Source organism: Falco punctatus (assembly GCF_963210335.1).
Source record: "Falco punctatus genome assembly, chromosome: 1".
In the NCBI taxonomy this organism is placed as follows: Eukaryota; Metazoa; Chordata; class Aves; order Falconiformes; family Falconidae; genus Falco; species Falco punctatus.
Genome location: NC_137580.1, coordinates 44,251,111 through 44,269,065, shown reverse-complemented (window position 1 = coordinate 44,269,065; position 17,955 = coordinate 44,251,111). Strand labels below are relative to the sequence as shown.

The 17,955-nt window shown below is 40.1% G+C and overlaps 1 protein-coding gene across 2 annotated transcripts in view; it reads right to left on the bottom strand.

Annotated features, from left to right (window-relative positions):
* POLR1A (RNA polymerase I subunit A) overlaps positions 1–17,932 on the bottom strand; it is a 34,086-nt gene extending 16,154 nt beyond the window's left edge. For both annotated transcript variants that reach the window (XM_080399956.1, XM_080399957.1), the window contains exons 1-19: positions 17,800–17,932; positions 16,450–16,654; positions 14,469–14,618; positions 14,271–14,378; positions 13,262–13,347; positions 13,043–13,152; positions 10,988–11,074; positions 10,207–10,309; positions 9,588–9,750; positions 7,654–7,827; positions 7,344–7,466; positions 6,291–6,518; positions 4,404–4,658; positions 3,849–4,040; positions 2,917–3,060; positions 2,294–2,477; positions 1,123–1,205; positions 847–1,005; positions 419–517 (exon numbers count right to left, since the gene is read on the bottom strand). In XM_080399956.1, the coding sequence (XP_080256082.1) occupies positions 419–517; positions 847–1,005; positions 1,123–1,205; positions 2,294–2,477; positions 2,917–3,060; positions 3,849–4,040; positions 4,404–4,658; positions 6,291–6,518; positions 7,344–7,466; positions 7,654–7,827; positions 9,588–9,750; positions 10,207–10,309; positions 10,988–11,074; positions 13,043–13,152; positions 13,262–13,347; positions 14,271–14,378; positions 14,469–14,618; positions 16,450–16,654; positions 17,800–17,876 (2,730 nt within the window). In that variant the 5' untranslated portion in view covers positions 17,877–17,932. The remainder of the gene's footprint in view (positions 1–418; positions 518–846; positions 1,006–1,122; positions 1,206–2,293; positions 2,478–2,916; positions 3,061–3,848; positions 4,041–4,403; positions 4,659–6,290; positions 6,519–7,343; positions 7,467–7,653; positions 7,828–9,587; positions 9,751–10,206; positions 10,310–10,987; positions 11,075–13,042; positions 13,153–13,261; positions 13,348–14,270; positions 14,379–14,468; positions 14,619–16,449; positions 16,655–17,799) is intronic.
* Positions 17,933–17,955: the final 23 nt, after the last annotated feature.

Sequence of the window (17,955 nt, the reverse complement as noted above, 5' to 3'; positions counted from 1 at the left end):
CGGCAAAATGAAAAAGCATCCTTGCCATTTCTACCAAAATCAAAGTAAGATTTAGTTGTTCCTATTCAGTAGTGGAAGATGAAAACAGAGTCAGTCTCCAACACAGACCTGGAGAAGTTCTTTCTCCTACAGTAGGACTGTTCGTACAATCTGCAGCATTCCTTCTAAAAAGAAGGTCTGATGTTTCTATAAATCCTAATGTACTGAAAACTGATTAAAGAAAGAGAAGGTTACAATAAATATTGACTGTCCTCCATCACCCACTGAGGTCTTTATTACATTCCTCTAAATTTTTTCCATGCCAAAGGCCTCTATTCTCCAAAAATAAAGATGTTGGTTTTGTATTAAATATACTTCTCAATAGCTTACATTCTAGGACAAATCACATGTAGCTGCTAAATATTCTAGCAGCCATTACCTGCATTGTATTTACAGTCGATCCTTTGGCTCCTGACTGTACCATCAACTGCAAATTGTTCTCAGGAAAGCTCCTGTGCAGGCCAAGGGGCATACACACCTAAAGAGTTGTGGTGGGGTGAAGGGAACAAAACCAAACCATTATTAATAAAATAATCAACCAAAGCAATTCCTGTTGAAGGCTTTAAGAAAGTGAAACAAAGAGCAACCACAATCATTCCTATTCATAATTTTTAAAGTGTCTTGGATATTAAGCCATCTTCTCATTCAGGGAGGACAAGGCTGACGTGGCCAGGCAGTATGTGAGGACTCATACTGGAGGAAGATGGAAAGCTTCAGCCTCTGAACAGTCAGGCACCCCTCATCGACATTAACTTAATAAGAAAGTCTCCAAACAAGATTAGTATACACGGATGCCTTGATGTCAACCTTGTTAACTTCATTGTTGTAATTGTTTACTTCCTCCTTGAATTTCAGATCAACCATGTTAAAATCCCTCTGGTCTTTGCAGAGATGGGCATCCTGCCATTTCTCTTGGACCTCCTCACATGATGCTGTTTCTGGCAAATTAAGAGCAGCTCTAACAGCCTGAAATTAAAATATAGGGGGGTTAGGTGCGAAGCAGGCATGATTAAACAGGGCAGGATTTTAAAAAAAAAAAAATTAATTATGGGGGGGGGGAAAAATTCTGCAAGACAGACTTACTTCAATACCACGCTGCCTTGACTTTGCAATGATTTTTTTTCTTTTGTGGTCTGCTTGAGGTTTAACCAAAATATCTTCAATCCCTGTTAAAGAAAAATAGAGCACATAATGATCTGAACCCAGAAAGAATTGAGGAAGGAACCACATTTGGCATCAGAGATTTTGAGAGCAGAGAGCTACAAAAGAAAGTCACAATTAAATATATAGCAACTGTTAACCTGAGACTAACTCCAATTTAACAAGAAAAAAAATTCTGAGTGGCTTTTTGAGGGAGAAGCCATTTTCTTTTTCTGATCTCTTTTTCTGATGTTTTAACTACCTTGTGATCCCAGGCTCATAATCTTTTCCTAAGTTTTTTACGCCCTGGCTCTCAAGACATATTTTCCATGTCTTGGTCAATTATTTACCTTCCTCGCTTCAAAGATCTCCATTCTTTTACCTCAGCCCACCGCAGTCTGTTGGTTCCTCACTACTGCTGTCTGCCTACGTAACTCTAAGTGAACATACTATCCCTTCAGATAAGAGCCAATGTAAACCCTTCTGCTGCTATATACCGTATTTCATTAGTATAAAAACATCTTGTAAAGCTCTATATGGTAATTTGAAATATTTCAACTACTGCAAGAAGAGAGTAATGTAAGGGTCAAATTTTTATTGCGTGCCAAGTGCATTTCTGTATGAATTTGCAAAGCCATAATGGAAGTCAAACATTTACCAAAAGATTTACAGTAGAACGAAATATGCAAGACTTGATGAATAACCCCTCAAAGATCTTCCACCTCGCTTTGTCAGCTGTTCTGGTTTCTATGCAGTTTTCTTCTTTTTCAAAGAAGTAAAAATAACAAAGACTCCTAGGAGCTTTTGATCTAAACAAAACTTCAACACAAGACATCTAGACTGTGTATGCTTTGACTAGGCAGGGTAGAAGAGAGAACTTGATGGTCATACTCAGGATTACACTTTCTCTTTATGCTTAGAAGGCCAGCTATGCACCAACCAGAATAAAACAAGACAAAAAAATTAAAAGGCTGGCAAACAGCAATCCCACTCAAGGACAGTCTTGCAAAATTATATTTACAGCACTCTTAGCACGTATTATGCCCAGTGTCTGTTTTATATCTTAGAAGGTGCTGCACTACAGCACTGGTGAATTACTCCTTGTGATACTCACCCATTGTAAATCCCCTGTACAGCTGCAGATAAGCAGTAAAGAGGCGTCCTAGACACGTTAACACTTTCCCACTGGTTTCACCCCCATAGATTTCATAGCAACAGTGGACCAGGCCATAGGCAGAGCTGCCAAAGTGAGCCTTGTCCAAGACTCCACACAGTAATTCCCCATTTCTAATAATAACCTGAAAAATAAAACCACAGGTATTCAGGAAAACAGAAATTTTGATCTTACTACAAACTCTACAGGTTTTTCTGTGTAACCTATATGAAAATACATTTAAGTTTTAAAAGAGTCAAATACGGTCAGATTATCTATACTTCCAGAATTTATAGTAGAAATAAAACTTCTAACAGCATCTGTATTTTTCCACCTATGAAGTCAAACAATGAAGACACACACATGGTCTAACAAAACCAGATGAAATCTCCATCAGTCAGGATGAGAACAGAGTTTTTCCTGATCCCCAGGCCTATCCTCTCATCACCACCCTCTGGCAGTAACTGTTGCACAATATCTGCTTTTAATTTTGTCACCTGCCTGCTTCCCATTCCTCTACTTTACACACAATTTTCTTAACACTACAGCCCAGCCCAATTTCCAGAGCTGCTGCCCCAGCATACCTGAGATTCACACATTGAATCAAGATTTAGACATCTGTTTGCAGGTCCCTTTACCCAGGCTCTTGGACCAATCTTAGCTTTGCCAGTCAAATTCAGTGGGACGTGGTTTTCTGGAATGATGTTTATTAACAATGTAGAAACAACCTATAGAGAAGCAGGAAGAGTGGCAGAAACTATTTCCTGTATTTCCTTCTTAACATAAAGAATGTGGCACAGAGGAGAAAAGCAACATCCCATACGTATTTTTTTCCACTGACAGCAAAGCTTTGAAAGCCTGGAAATCTGACCTTTACAAAACAGGAATATCCTCTTGCTACTCTAGTCTTTGAAAGATCAATGAGCTAAGACACATAATTATTCAGACACATATGGCACCAAACATTTTTCCAATAATTAGACAGATATATTAATTAAAAAAAAAAAAAAAGTTGTCTAAAAACTGGCAGAGAATTTCCTTTGCTATGAGGAGACATAATACTTGGCTTGAAAGTTAAACTCTCTTAAATAGTGGAAAATGGAGCGTTCACTTGGGCTTCCTAGGTATTACATCCATCTAACAATGACCTCAACCAAAAAGTCAAACACCAAAATATTTATTTACTACAGCCTTTTAAGTTCAAAGATTTAAAAGCTCTGACTGGCATAGCTTAGTTTACTATAATCCACAACAAATTCCTTCTCTGCTCCCATGCCTGTAAACCGCAGCTTTATACTTCTGTCTGCAACGCTGTTCAGCGTGCTATTCTTATATTGTCGTTTTAAATGAAAGAGGACTCTCATAGCTCAGTAACACACACCAACATCTACCTGGTGTTGATTTAGATGATGGAATCTGGCTTTTCAGCAACCCTCAGCAGCACTGGTTTTAACATTAGCATTCTGCTCACTCTGGAACCACCAGCATTCCTCAAGCTAATTAAGTTATAAACTACCTGCTTTCCTGTCCACAGTCGCTGTGGTTTCATAATGGCAGGAGAAAAGATTTTAATTCTTCCTTTTTTGTCTGTTAGTCCTCGGTAAACAAGCTCCATATATTGCTCTCTGGTGAAAAAGCAGCCCCGGATTGTCATGCTGACTCCAGAAATCATGTGATCCTGGATCAAGCCAGGAAGCGGCTTCCCATCCTAAAGAGATAACAAGAAAAAGGGTTGGGGGGCATAATGTCACATGCTAGCAGCTCCCCAAAGTATTCCAGCTGGATAAAAGCACTAAAGTAACTTGTAAAGAACTCAACATCACAGCATAACTATCTATTAAATCTCTTATGGACATTCACATTAAAAGGACCACATTTTTTGGATGTACTGGGCCTTCTTTAGACAAAGAGAACTGCAAGTGGAGACAGAACAGAAACCAGGAATAAATTAAAAAAAAAAAAGGGAGGAAGGGGGAATCAATCTATCTCATTTATCATTAGACAAACCAACCAAACAAGTCAAACAAACTGATTTTACATAGGAATAAATTTATCTGACAGTTTTATTCACCTTTGGGACCAGATACTGTTCATCAGTAAAGGCTAAGGTATAGGCTTCTGCTCTGCCCAGCTCGTTCTGTGGAAAATGGGCATTCATTTCATCACCATCAAAATCAGCATTGTAAGCCTTGCAGTTGGCATAGTGAAGCCTCAGCACTTTTTCTCCAGGCAGGATTCGGGCTCGGTGAGCTTGGATGGAAGGTCTATGAAGAGTGGGCTGGCGGTTCAGTAAAAGGACATCTCCATTTTTAATATGTCGACATACCTGCAAGAGAATTTTGGTTGCTGCTTATAAGGCACTTCCAAGCATGCTTCTGAAAAGACTCCATCTTAAAATATGCACACATCCAAAACATTTCCTTTCCAGTACTTATGTTCTGTGCAAAACTCTGTAAGAGAGAATCAAAACTACTTGCCCCTGAACAGCCCCTGCTCTCCACCAAACCACACTCTTAAGGCTGTGTATCCTCCATTAACTCACACAGACCATAGTGATCAAACCAAGTTAACAGCATGGAAGCCACACACTACCAATCTCTCCTCTCCCTTGGCAATATAACGATCAAAGACTGAAAAAGAAAGACAACTATGCCATTTGTAAATGAGAAAATAAACTATTAATCCAAAACCCACTGGGCCGAATTGAGAATACCTGTCACCATACACCCAGCATGGGACACCCTACAATTAGGTAATAATATGACCCAGTAGCTGAAGCAAAGATCTCTGAGTTGTAACTTCAGGTTTGAGTAAAAGACAATATATTCTTATCTAGAACGGTCTCTCAAAACAGTGTCATTTTAATTTCTAACACCCATATAGCTATTTAAGTGATTATCAACATGAGTATGATAAGCTGTACAGTCTAAATACTGTTGTTTACCTCTGTGACAGGTTGAGAGAACTGGCATCACAGAAATAGTCTTAAATATTAAATCTCTACCATGTCTCTAACAGAGACAAGGATATACATAACAGACATCGAAAAGACTATTCATCACCAAAGCTTTTGCCCTACCAGCTAAATAGTAAGTTCTCACTCTTGCAAGGGATGGAGATAGTTAAGAAGTTTCAAAGGCTGGTTAAGCTGTAGCACAGAGAACTCAAACCCTCCAGCAGCTACGAAGAAACAACTGGTGTAAGCACTAAGCATTTCTCAAGTGTTAATGCCTGTACAAACAGGTGGATATCAGTGTGGCTGTCTCTTGGTTTGTCATCTGTAAAACAAGATGGTGATGGGAAGATGGACTCCGGGTTATAGCAGTCAGCACTACAACACAGCCTTCCCAGTCAGTGCCACTGCCAGCATGGCTGACACTGAATGGAGGACTCTACTTTGTACATCCTCATGGACATCCCGCTCCTGGAAGACGTCACATCAACTGCTTGTGTTGTACCTACTCTACAAGTATACTGAATTTCAGCCTCCAGGACTACCACCAAAAAACTGCTCCAAATACAGAACCTATTTCATATTTCAAAAGGAGAGGAAAAAAAGATAGATTTTGCTGAGAAGGACAGGGAGGCAGGGGGATATAGAAGCATAAGATGAAAGCAGTATTTTATCTTCCATACTGCTAACATTTCCCAGGAATAGTCAGCTGTAAAATACAGACTCTGCATCTTGGCCAGATGAATGCCACACACTGCATATTAAGGAAGAGTAAAATTCAGGATGGAAAAACAGTTTATAGAATTTGAAAAAGTATCAAGCTTTGCTTCCCAAACACCCCCCAACTTTTCCTCAGCCATCTACTAAAAGACAAGATAACCCTGCCCTGGGAGTCTTTGTGAGCAGGTCTGTTGGAATCACTAGCAAGGACAGTAGTAGTAGTAGCAGTTTAAGAAAAACACTACAGATGTAGAACGGCTCCAACAATCCCTCGGTCACACTCACAATCTTCAGTCCTGATTGGGGTGCACCTGAAGATGGAGTGAGGAGCTGCTTAGCTATGGCTTCCCTCTGGGTCAGGCTGCTCGCACTCAACACTGTACGAGATCCATCTTCATTAATGACCATGGAGGCTCCAGGGTGAACCTTTGGGCCATTTATGACAGCCTGCCTCAGCTCTTTGACATTCCAGGGAGTGACTGGCTGTGGGTAAGTCAGTTTGGTAGCAAATACCTAGACAGGAGGGAAAGAGGAGAGATATAAAAAGCTGTTCAAATTTGGCTTAGAACAGTACTAAGTCACTGAGAAAACTGTCAAATGATAACTCATACAATATAAAGATAAATTACTTCAAGCTCTTGGATGCATCTCCCCTTCAATCCACTGTCATGCCAAATAAATACATTTCTTTTTTAAAATCCTCTACCATAAGAAGAGAAACAATGTCCTTTTTACACTGTTCTACTGCAGTAGAAAAGAAAACCCCAGTTAGCAATTAAATAAAAAGGCAAGCATGATTTTAAATTCTGCAAACCAATCAACAAATACAGAGAAAAAGTGCATTATCACCAGGTCCACTATTTGCAGATAGGCAAGCAGAAAAAATGATATAATGAAAAGCTCGAATTCAGGCTTGGTGTCCTATCTGTGTAGTTAAAAGATCATCAAGGATGAATGAAGTTGGTGACATTATTATGACCTTTTATTAAAGGCTTCCATAGCTGTTATAAGATACCCTGTACAAAGACCACAGGAGAAACAGGTTCCACTTATAAAATTTGCATCAATTCATAACCCAGGAAGCAAGTACATATTTTATTATTTTTTTAATCCGCTTTCCCAAAATGCGATGTTCACTATAATGGTGAATTCCTGCTCTTCAGTGCTTCTTCTTTATTAACACATAGTAGTAACGTACAGCAATGACACACTGGGGAGGAAGGAGGACAGATGAGTTGGAAAATCTCTACATTTTAAACTGCTTGCTATGTAGCTGCAAGTGCTACAGTGTAGTTCAGTCCCCAGCTGCACCAAAAAGAAACACTCATTTATTCTTACCATAGGAATGCCAATCTCATTGGTACCAATGTACATATCGGGGCAAATGACTGATCGAGCAGCAAAATCCACACGCTTTCCCATCATGTGCTTGCGGAACAGTCCTTCCTTTTTCTCTAATAGCTTTGAAAACAGAAGTTCATGATTAAAACGTGAAAGCATGCAACATCAGACAGATGTCCAGACATTGTGATGAGTATCATGAAAATGCCTACATACTAACCACAAATACTTCACTTTTTCTTATTGCAACAACTTCTCTTAAATGTCTGGACACACAAAGTCCAGAGTCTCTAAGACTGCTACCCACCTGACGGATACCAGGGTATTTTTCTGTCATTAGTTTGTCCATGTCACTATCAAATACAATGTTGACATGGCTCTGAAGACGAATCCAGGCGTTGTATAGCTTATCTGCAATGGTTTGTCCTGGAATCATCGTCAGGACAGAATGGTCCAGAGGGTCATCATTGTCTCCTGTCTCCTACAGAAACAGAAATTAGCAACTTGGACTTAATAAAAAATACCTTCTATTTACTAGGCTGAAATTATAGTATTAAATAGCTGTCCCGGTTTCAGCTTTGATAGAGTTAATTTTCCTCTTAGTAGTACACTTCTGTGTTTTGGCTGTGATGTGAGAACAATGTTCATAGGACACTGATATTTTTAGTTGTTGCTGGTGATGTTTATACTAAATCAAGGACTTTTCAGTTCCTTAGGCCTTGCCAGCCAGAGGGCTTGAGGGGCACAGGAAACTGGGAGGGGACACAGCCAGGACAGGTAACCCAAGCTGGCCAAAGAGGTATTCCATACCATATGTCATGCTGAGTATATAAACTGGGGGAAGAAGGAGGAAAGTGGTGACATCTGGCATTATGGCGTTTGTCTTCCTGAGTAACCGTTACACGTGATGGAGCCCAGCTTCCCTGGGGATGGCTGAACACCTGGCTGCCCATGGGAAGTGGAGAATGAATTCCTTGTTTCCCTTGCTTGCATGCGAGGCTTTTGTTTTACCTATTAAATCGTTCTTAAGGCCCTTGAGTTTTACGTTCCTTTCCGATCCTCCTTCCCATCCCTCTGGGTGGGGGGGAGTGAGCAAGCCGCTTTGTGGTGCTTGGTTGCCGGCCAGGGGTTAAACCATGACAATAGCAAATGGAACATTGGCCACTATTTCACAACATGTTAAAGACACTAATTAAAAACAAACAAACCATTTACATTAACAATGTAAAGTCACTTTCAAATTATTACAACCAAGTGCCTCAGACAGGTCTGGATGGGAGATCTCCAAATACCACAGCTACATATACCAGTGGGATTTTAAAGATGACTGCTAATCAGTCATCTCCTCGTGACAGTCCTCTTCCCAAATTAGATGTTACTGGTTAGGCAGTCCATGCTACAAATCACTGTGCCTCTAGGAAGTCCTCTCCTTACATAAAAATGATGTAAATCCAAGAGCTTTTGTCACCCACATTACTTTGATTTCACAGTCTAAAGGTCAGTAAACCTCTTGCATCCGAAACGCATAAACCTTCTGACCCGTCAAACATTTTAAGAACATATCTCCACCTAGTGGCTCAATTCTGAGTAACTACAGATGTTTTCAAAATGTTTTACACTTAAGATGTCTATCAAATTCAGCTGAAACTAACTCCAGTATCAAAGAACTCTCAATAATACAACTCATGGACAAATATGAAAAGAAGCATGGTGACATACATTATTATTTACTACTATTTGACCATGTGAACTGGTCGGTAGCAAACAGGCATTGTTACTAATTAAGGTTATTTGTGAATATTTTTATTTCATTTAGACATCAATGGTCAAAAATAACCAAGATCACAGTTGGCTCTACTAGGCTTAGAAGATAAAGTGGCTTTTATCCCCCACATCATTTTTCATTCAATAAGATGTGGAGAAAGTTTTACTGTGAACTGTTTGTGCAGTACATCTTTCATTCTCCAGTAACTGGAGTCCACCATGTCTCACATACAGTGATCTAATACAAAAACCATGACTAAAGGAGTTTGAGGAAAATGTTTTTCCCCTTTGTACCAGGCAGGTGACTGGAAAGAGGCAAATGGGGGAGGAGACAATTAATCTATGGAGAACATGTCCAACAGCACACACACCAACAGCCCAGGCTAAAACTGTTACTGGAACAGTTTAAACAGCAGCCTACCTGAACCCAGCCCATATATCCAAAAAACAAAGAATAAGATAACCACCAACTCTTACGGTTTGGATTTCTTCTTCTGCAATTTTTATTGGCTGACATTGTTGTTTTGCCATGAAAACCAACAGCTTCCGTATCATTTTGGCATCTTTCATGACAGCCTGCAAGTTCACAGTCTGACCATTTGTAAACAGTCGGTCTCCAACACGATTTATGGGACGATACCTACAGCAGATCAAAGTAACTTTAGAAGATAAAATTCACCAAAAAGTAGCATGATAAACCTCAAACATTCTAAGCTAAGCCTTCAGCGCGTGAAAAATAATCCCTATAAACTAACAGCGAGCATTTAAAAATTACTGTATCATACTCAGACAGTCATAAAAGAGGACCGATTCCTCAACAAGAAAATCTACCAGCACTATACAGTTAAAATATTCTGCAGTGATTTAAAATACTAACACTTTTTTTTCATAATTAGTATTTCAGTCCTTTAACAAACTCATCTGGATTTATAATAAAGCTTACCATCAGTTACTGCTGTGATTTTTTTTTTTAAACACTCCACTGACACTTCAGCAGATCACTGTCTGTACTATAGATGCTTGCATCTCTGATTCCTGCAAAAAGTTTGTGCTAAACCCCATGATTCCTACAAAAGTTTTTTGAGGGAAATTTTACCTTGAAGGTGGAACCACAAGTAGGTCTAAAAAAAACATCTCTGGACTGAATTCCAAGCTCTCATGGGGATCCATCCCAGGGAAGAGATAACGCAAAAAGAAACCTAAAAAGATACAATAGAAAATGTAAATTCATTATCACTGCTATTGTTTAGGAATTCAAACCCCCAGATGCAGTTGGTCAATGAAGTAAAAAAAAACTGCTAAGTTAAATACCAGCAAGCTTGCTTGAAATAAAAACATTTAGACATACTTTAGAAAGAACTGCCATTGTTATTTTTGGTCACATACATGGTATTTTAGAAACAACTCTAAATAGAATTAGAGTATAGGAAAAGAAAAAAGCAAAACAGCAGGAAGAAACAGTTTCCAGCTACTAGCTGTGACTGGTCATGAAACTGCTTTGGTTTTTCCTGGCAAATGCAGTCAGATTCAGAGTACAGGGAACTTAGAAAAGATCGCTAAATACACCCTCAGTGTTTAACCAATGTAGCTGTGGGGAATATTAGGTGTAGCACCATATGAGCATCAAATTCTCTGTAAACAACAATTGTGATTTGTGGGGAACCACAGTTTAAGAAGAGCTGATCAAACTATTTACTGAACTCAACTCACTGCATTCACTAGCTACCAGTTCTCCTGTCATAAAATCTATCTTGCTGCCAGGAGCCCTCAAGGCAAAAGGCAAAGATCTGACAAGGATTTCATACAGGAATATTTGCAGACCCTGTCCACTAAAGGATAACAGAAAGCAAAGTAATGTTGCTTTTAACAGTCATTACCTTCATTCCTCCACAAAGCCAGTATGCATTCCTTGGCAGTCATAGGTGTCAGGTATCCTCTCTTCCCTAATTGGCTTTCATCAATACCTGGCGAAAAATAAAGTTAAAAAAAATAATCACAAGAGGTTACTTTGAAAGTTTTTTTGCTTACAATGATAAGGGCTTCCAGCTCAGAGAAGAAATGGAAATACATGCAAAATACACTGGCTGACATCTACATTAAAATTATTAAAATGCCTGCTTTGGCAATATGAAATTAAAAAGAGCAAGCCTTCCCAGGATTGAAAAAACCAGCCATTTCTGTGATTAATGGATATCAATGTAAGCAACTGAAACATAACTCAACTTTAACATGTAAAGCATATGCTTTATTTGATTAATGGTGAGCTGGACTCCTTTTTCAAATGATCTTGGCCACTGACCAAAACACTAATTACAAGTCAACCTACAGCTGGGAAACACAGAAGTGGGATTCAAACATTACCAGTGAGATTAAGGTTCCCATGAAATACCCAAACAGATGAGACAACAGTGACAGTCAGCAACCCATCTATATTGTAACTTAAGAGTCTAGTTTAGCCATATTTTGGCAGGGAAAGAAAACCTATGGTTTTGCTATTTAAAAAGCCAGAGATTTTGGGTCTCAATTCCCATTTCTCTTGTAGGCCAGCTCCTTGTGTCCCAGGGAAGCCAAAGTACATGACTTGATGAAAAGCAATAATCTCATGATCTCAGAACTCTTCTTTTGACTTAAGGCCAGAAATACAGATTTTTCCACACTGAAACTTCAATTCCCCACTCCTTCACATAGAAAACCTTTCCATCCCTTAAACACAAATGCATCCACGCCAAGGTTAAAAGTACTTCCTCCAAGATTCAACACAGTAAGTAACTGCAATGCTGGCTATGCAGAATGTAACATAACTGTATAGTCCATCCTGTTTCAGAAGATACAATACTTCACTGTCATTAAAGTAATCAAGCGGTATTACAGACTTGGTCTTTGAACACAGACAGGGGGAAGATACTTCTCACTATTCACAGCTGAAGTATAGATAATAGAGCCTGTGAGAAAATGACTAGTTTTGAAGCTTTCTGTGGTTAAGGCAAGGTATTCTAAATCTGGCAACATACCAGACCTTCCAAACAACTATTTTCTTCACTAGCATAATAAAACATGTCCCAGAGTGTGGACACACCTAAAGGGGCTCAAATAAAAAGCTCAAAGCAGTATCATACAATTTAATGCAGTGAAATCATAGCTGTCACTCAAAAGTAGTAACACTGGGATACGCAGACTTTTCTGCCTTTGTTGAATGTATCATGAATAGGAACCTAAATGTTATGAACAGGATGTTAAAGCAGAGATCTGACCTTTCTGCTTTAAAACCCGTCATCCACGTTGTGCTTCTTCAGCCACAACTCCAGAGATTTAATCTAGTACTCAAATCACAGATGAGCAAATGGAATAAGCTTGCTATATGAATTTTCTCTAAAGCATTAAATAACGCACACACACAAATCTACTTTAATTCTACCTGCGTGTGTAAAGGATCAAGGATACAAGAGGAAAAAAGTTTAAAGTGATTCAAACACCAGGTCAATTAAGCCTGGGAAATGTCATCTGCTTTCTTTTCTGTCTTTTCCCCTTTACAAAAAAATTCTTCCATAAGACCCAGGATTACCTGATTTTCTTTCTGAAGTAAGGCTGGTCATCTTCTTTCTAGTTAATTTTTTATCTAGTCTATTTTACAAATCTAGCAGAAAATCATCTACCTGCCAAAAATGAAATGTCCTTCAACCACATCAGTTGACATAGATTATGCTTTTGTACTTCTTTTCCTGACATACACAGACCTCGAAGCTGCAAAAGCACAGAAGGCTTGCAAACACAGAAATTTAATGGAGTTGGGTACTCCCCTAATGCTGAACTTATTGTTTTATTTTATTTTCTTATAAATGAGTCACAAGTGCATAGTCACTGCTAGGAATCTGGTGCACCTTAAATACAGGAAAGTAAGTGCAAACATATTGAGTAGAAGACAAATATTTTACCTGCTGGCTCCCTTAGAATGCTTCCCTCTCCTGACTTATGGTATACTGTAGAAGTATAGGTTACTGTCAGCTTGCTGTTATGCTCTTTTCGCACCAGTGATCTCCTAGATCTTAAAGGAAAAAGAAGGAAACCAGGAAAGGCAGTTAAAAAGTTAATACAAACGCTCACTGTATTTAACTTTATACCAGCTATTTACTTTCTTATGTACTTAAACTTACTTGCAGTTTGGGCATTTCTTGGAAGTTGTATGTGCTTTCCAGAACTGTGCTATCAGTTTATTTCTACACTCACATACATTTTTGACCTGACAAAGAAAAAAAGGACAAGGAAAAAAAAAAAAAGACTTAAAAATAATGAAAATAAAAATAAACCAGAACATTTGATAAGGATTATTGATTAAACACTACACAATTAGTGTTAACTATCAACATGAACATTATTACTATCAATGCACACACATCCTTGTATTGATTTAATTCATGCCTTGATCTATAGTGTTCTTCCATCATCTTCCCATGTTTGCTGGAAAAATAACCCCCTCAATGCTCACCATCTTCCTTTTTAAATTTATTACATAAATAGTCTTTATTTTTCATGTCAGTACTGAATTTTAAAGCTTTTCTCTAATGACGATTTAAGAAGGTAGATCACAAAAAGTCCTTAAGGTTAGTTTTGAAACAAGGAATTAAAGAATTAAACTTGGCTTATAAACAAATCTGCTTTAAGATGCTAGACCTTTAAAAATTTTCTTTACTAACATTCTCCTTTAACTAACTAAGTACATTAAAATGCATTTAAATGGAAATGAGAATTCAATTACATAACTAAAAATTTCACTGTGAAGAAATTCTGCAAATTTGCTGGATGCCTGAGTTCTCAAGAAAAGTTCTGCAGCTCAAAAGAGCTAAAGCATCATACAAAGAAGCATCAACATCTGTAGGTAATGTACTGAAAGCAGTGTCAAATTATTTTTATGTATTTACACCATCAAAACATTTCCCTACACAGTGTATTTTCCAGAAACCCAGTAGCTGTACTAACAGAAAATAAAATCTTTTTAAGCTTAATTTCAGACATTTCACCCACAAAGACCTCTAAACATAATACAGTTCAGAACTCCAGGAGAAAATCTAGAGTCTACATGGTCCAAGACAGACTTTCTTTTGCACATTACTATTTTAAGAGGACAAAACCCAAGAACTCAGGAGAAGCACTGATTATACTTACATTTGAACACTGATCTCTTATTTGATAACTCTGTAGTATTTCCTGAACATGGTGATTTAACTCTTCTTCAATTTCTGAACCTGTGGCATCTGCACATTGCTCTAAAAACTAAACGAAACAGAATAAAATAAATTGAGATAGCTCCATAGTTACAGCACTATCAACTCGAAAAGGAATGGAGAGATACATAGTACTTGCCCTGTTCAAAATGACTTCAAGATCATGGACGGCATGAAGCAACCCTTTCTCCAGAACCTTGAGCTGACTTAGCAATAAGTGAACCACAGCTCGAGTACATGTCAGCATGTGACAATTTAAACAAGAACCTCGAATTAGAAGATATAATTTCTGGAAAGAAAAGAGGGGGAGAAGTTAGCTTGGTAGACTTACTGGCTTGCAAGTAGATAGATTTATCTGAACTTAAAGAAAGTGCTACTGTAAATGAGAAATTAGACTAATCGTTAAATTTAGTCATAAAGAATTGGACTGAAGAAAAAAATTTCTTTCAGTTAGAAACTCAAATGGAAAGCATGATCTGTAGACAAACTATCTGCAGGCCAACTACATTAACAGATACAGGAAAATCCTGTCGTATCTACAGCAACTCTGGTACCAAGGCTGCTCTCACATAGCACTGTGATTACAGTTCCTAACAGTTTGTCCTGTAAAGGACAATGTAGTACCCAAAACTCCAACCTAGTAAAATGAAATGTTCTGGCACAAATACGTTACCAGTGTCCCTCAAGATTCTTCATGCAACCACATTCTCCTCAAGCTTCAGGAAAGTATCAGTGGTTGGTTTTTAATTATTTTTCATCATAAAAAGGTATTCTGATATTTTATTATTCAGCATAGCTCTGCACACAACCCACACTAGCTACACAGCACCAGGGGCCTGAAGACTAGGAGTTACTACTGCATGATTTTATTCCTCATTCAAACACAAGCATTTTACTTGAAAGCCGAGACACTACTAGAAGTGGGATGGACCTCATCTAACTTCAGTCATCTGAAAGTGACATTTTTGTTCTCAATTAATAGGCTATGCAGGAGTCAGCTACTGTAAATAGGCTGATCAGCACCTCAGGAGGACAATTCATGCCAGCTCAGGTTCCTGTTATGGCTAGATGAATCTTCACCTGCTAATAGCCCCACTCCTCAGAGTCCAGAAAGAGCTACAAAGTACAATCAGATTACGCACCTAACTTTCAGAAGACCAAAATAAGGCAAATCCTACTCTCACAGCCAGGATTCATTTTATATTTAAAAGATGACCCTTTGAAAAAAACATCTGCATGAAACACTTAGGAGAAATGTGCAGTTTGACCACCACCACCAGTAGCTTTCGAAACAAGCTTATAACAGCTGTCCCAAAAGATGCACGCCAAATAAAATCTCTGCCCCAATTTAGGTATCCCACATACCATGTACATGCAACAGCTGTAAAGCTATGAGAAGCACGTGTGCCAGACTTCCAGATGTAGGAAATCTTGTTGACAGCCACCTTTTTTTTTTTTTAATTACAGAGACAGATGGATTTCTATATAGCTTAGCATTTTTCAACTGTCTGCTGCCACCAAACTTACAACGCTATATTCTTTCACTTACTTGGCACACACATTATGCCACTCAGCATACTACTGGATAGGTTGTTGGGTTCTATCCACACTGATCCAGTTTTCTAGAATAAATTATTCTGGAATAGGAGGACCTGCTGGCCAGAATGTACAACACAGCTATACCGAGAAAAAATAAGCCCTGAATGTCCAGAAAGCACCTTGAGAACCTAGGATAAAAGTAGCTAGCTGTTCATGTAAGCCTGTGGTAGTTGTTTAAAGGCAACAATGATTTTTACTGTGTCATCCATTTAATTAAGGCATAAGACCCTACAGTAGGTCACATAGTTTAGTGATCAGCTAAGTCCTTCTCTCTTGTTAGTCAATACTGAGTAAAATAACTGTTACCACAAAGTGTATATTCTGCAAAAATCTAAGGAGTCTATTTGTATTGAACTACCATGACACAAGAAACTTTTTCTACTACATTTCCTGTTATTACACTTAAACTGACAGCAAAAGCAGACCTCGGCATCTTTACTATTTTCAGGGACTATAAACTGTACAACAGCTTGAGCGCCATCACCCATTTCACCAGCAAGACAATAATTAAGCATACATACATCAAAAAACAGAGGGTTGTAGACAGTCAAAGGCAGTTCTATATGGCCAAAATGACCAGGGCAGTTGCTGAAGTTCTGCATGCAAGTTGCACAAACTTCTCTGGAGTCTGGAGGTCCCAAAGCCAGATCGTACAGTCCATTAATGGCTGGATTCCCCACATTATCCAAATACTGAGGATTTGTTATGGCTTTTACACTCAGTTTCCTGAAGTTGAAAGAAAAGAACAAAAACCAGTGGCAGCAAACAACCACGTGATAGGCACTTGAACAGTACAAACAGCATTGACATTTCGTATAAATACAATTTTTTTTATTGATGAGGGCACTTTGTGCATGCAGTGGGAATTTCTGTATTGTCGATTTCATTGTCTGAGTACAATCACACCACAGCAAGTACTTCTTTTACATCTTAAGTCATTTCATTCAGAAGTCAAGTAATTTTGTCTGTGTATCCTCTCAAGCAGTGGGAGAGATTTTAAAACCAATAAAAATACCCAGACGATGACAGCTGCATCTACTTGACTATACAGTGCTAACATCACACCAGCAGCTCTCTGGAACTCCAGGAGACACAACCTGCTGGAAAAAGCTGCAAAACAACCTCTGCAACAAAGGCCTCAACCCCGAGATACTTATGCTGGTGCTAAAATATCTGAGCAGTTTTCCCCTCGCTGAAACCAGCAAGGTCTCTTCCGTGCCAGGCACTCAGGATCAGATCCCAGGCCAGGTTTCCAGTGTGCCCACCGAGGACCAAGCCCTGCCTCACCAGCACAGGGCTCCTGCAGGCTGGCACTGCGAGGGGGGGGGGGGGGGGGGAGGGGGGGGGAAGCCAACACACCCCCTCAGGGGAGGTCCCCCAGGAGAGGCACAGCCTTTACCCTCACAGAGTGAGTTCGTGCTGCACCCCACAGGCCCTGCCGCCGGCAGCACACGGCCACGGCCACGCTGTCCCCGTCTCCACTGCCAGCGCGGGGCTCTCCGGAGGGGCCCGGGGCCGCCGCCCCGCCTCCTCACAGACCCTCTCCCCGAGCCCGCCTCAGTCCCACACAAGGATTCCCCCCCTTTCCCGCTCCTCCAAGACCCGCAGCGGCCCCAGGCCACGCAAGGGGCCTGAGAACCGCCACAGAGGGTCCAGCAGCCCCCCCGACAGCCGGGGGATGCCGAGCCGCCGCCGTGTCAGCGGCTCCCGAGGGCCGAGGCGCAGCCGCACTACGTGTCCCAGCAGGCCGCGCGCCCACAGCCCGCCGGGGCCGGCCGGCGCGGTGCCGCAGGGCACGCCGGGAGCTGTAGTCCTCCATGGCACTCACGAGGCGGGGAAGCGGCCAGCCCGCCGCTGCGGCGGAGCCTCACCTGACCTCCTCGGCCGTGTACATCCCGAAGGAGACCCCGACCAGCCGCCGCCACGGCACCACTTTGGGCGGCTTCATGGTGAACCAGCGAGCCTCCCCCAGCCGTCCCTCTGTCCCCTTCTGCAGACAGAGACGCTGCGCCACGGGCGGCACCACG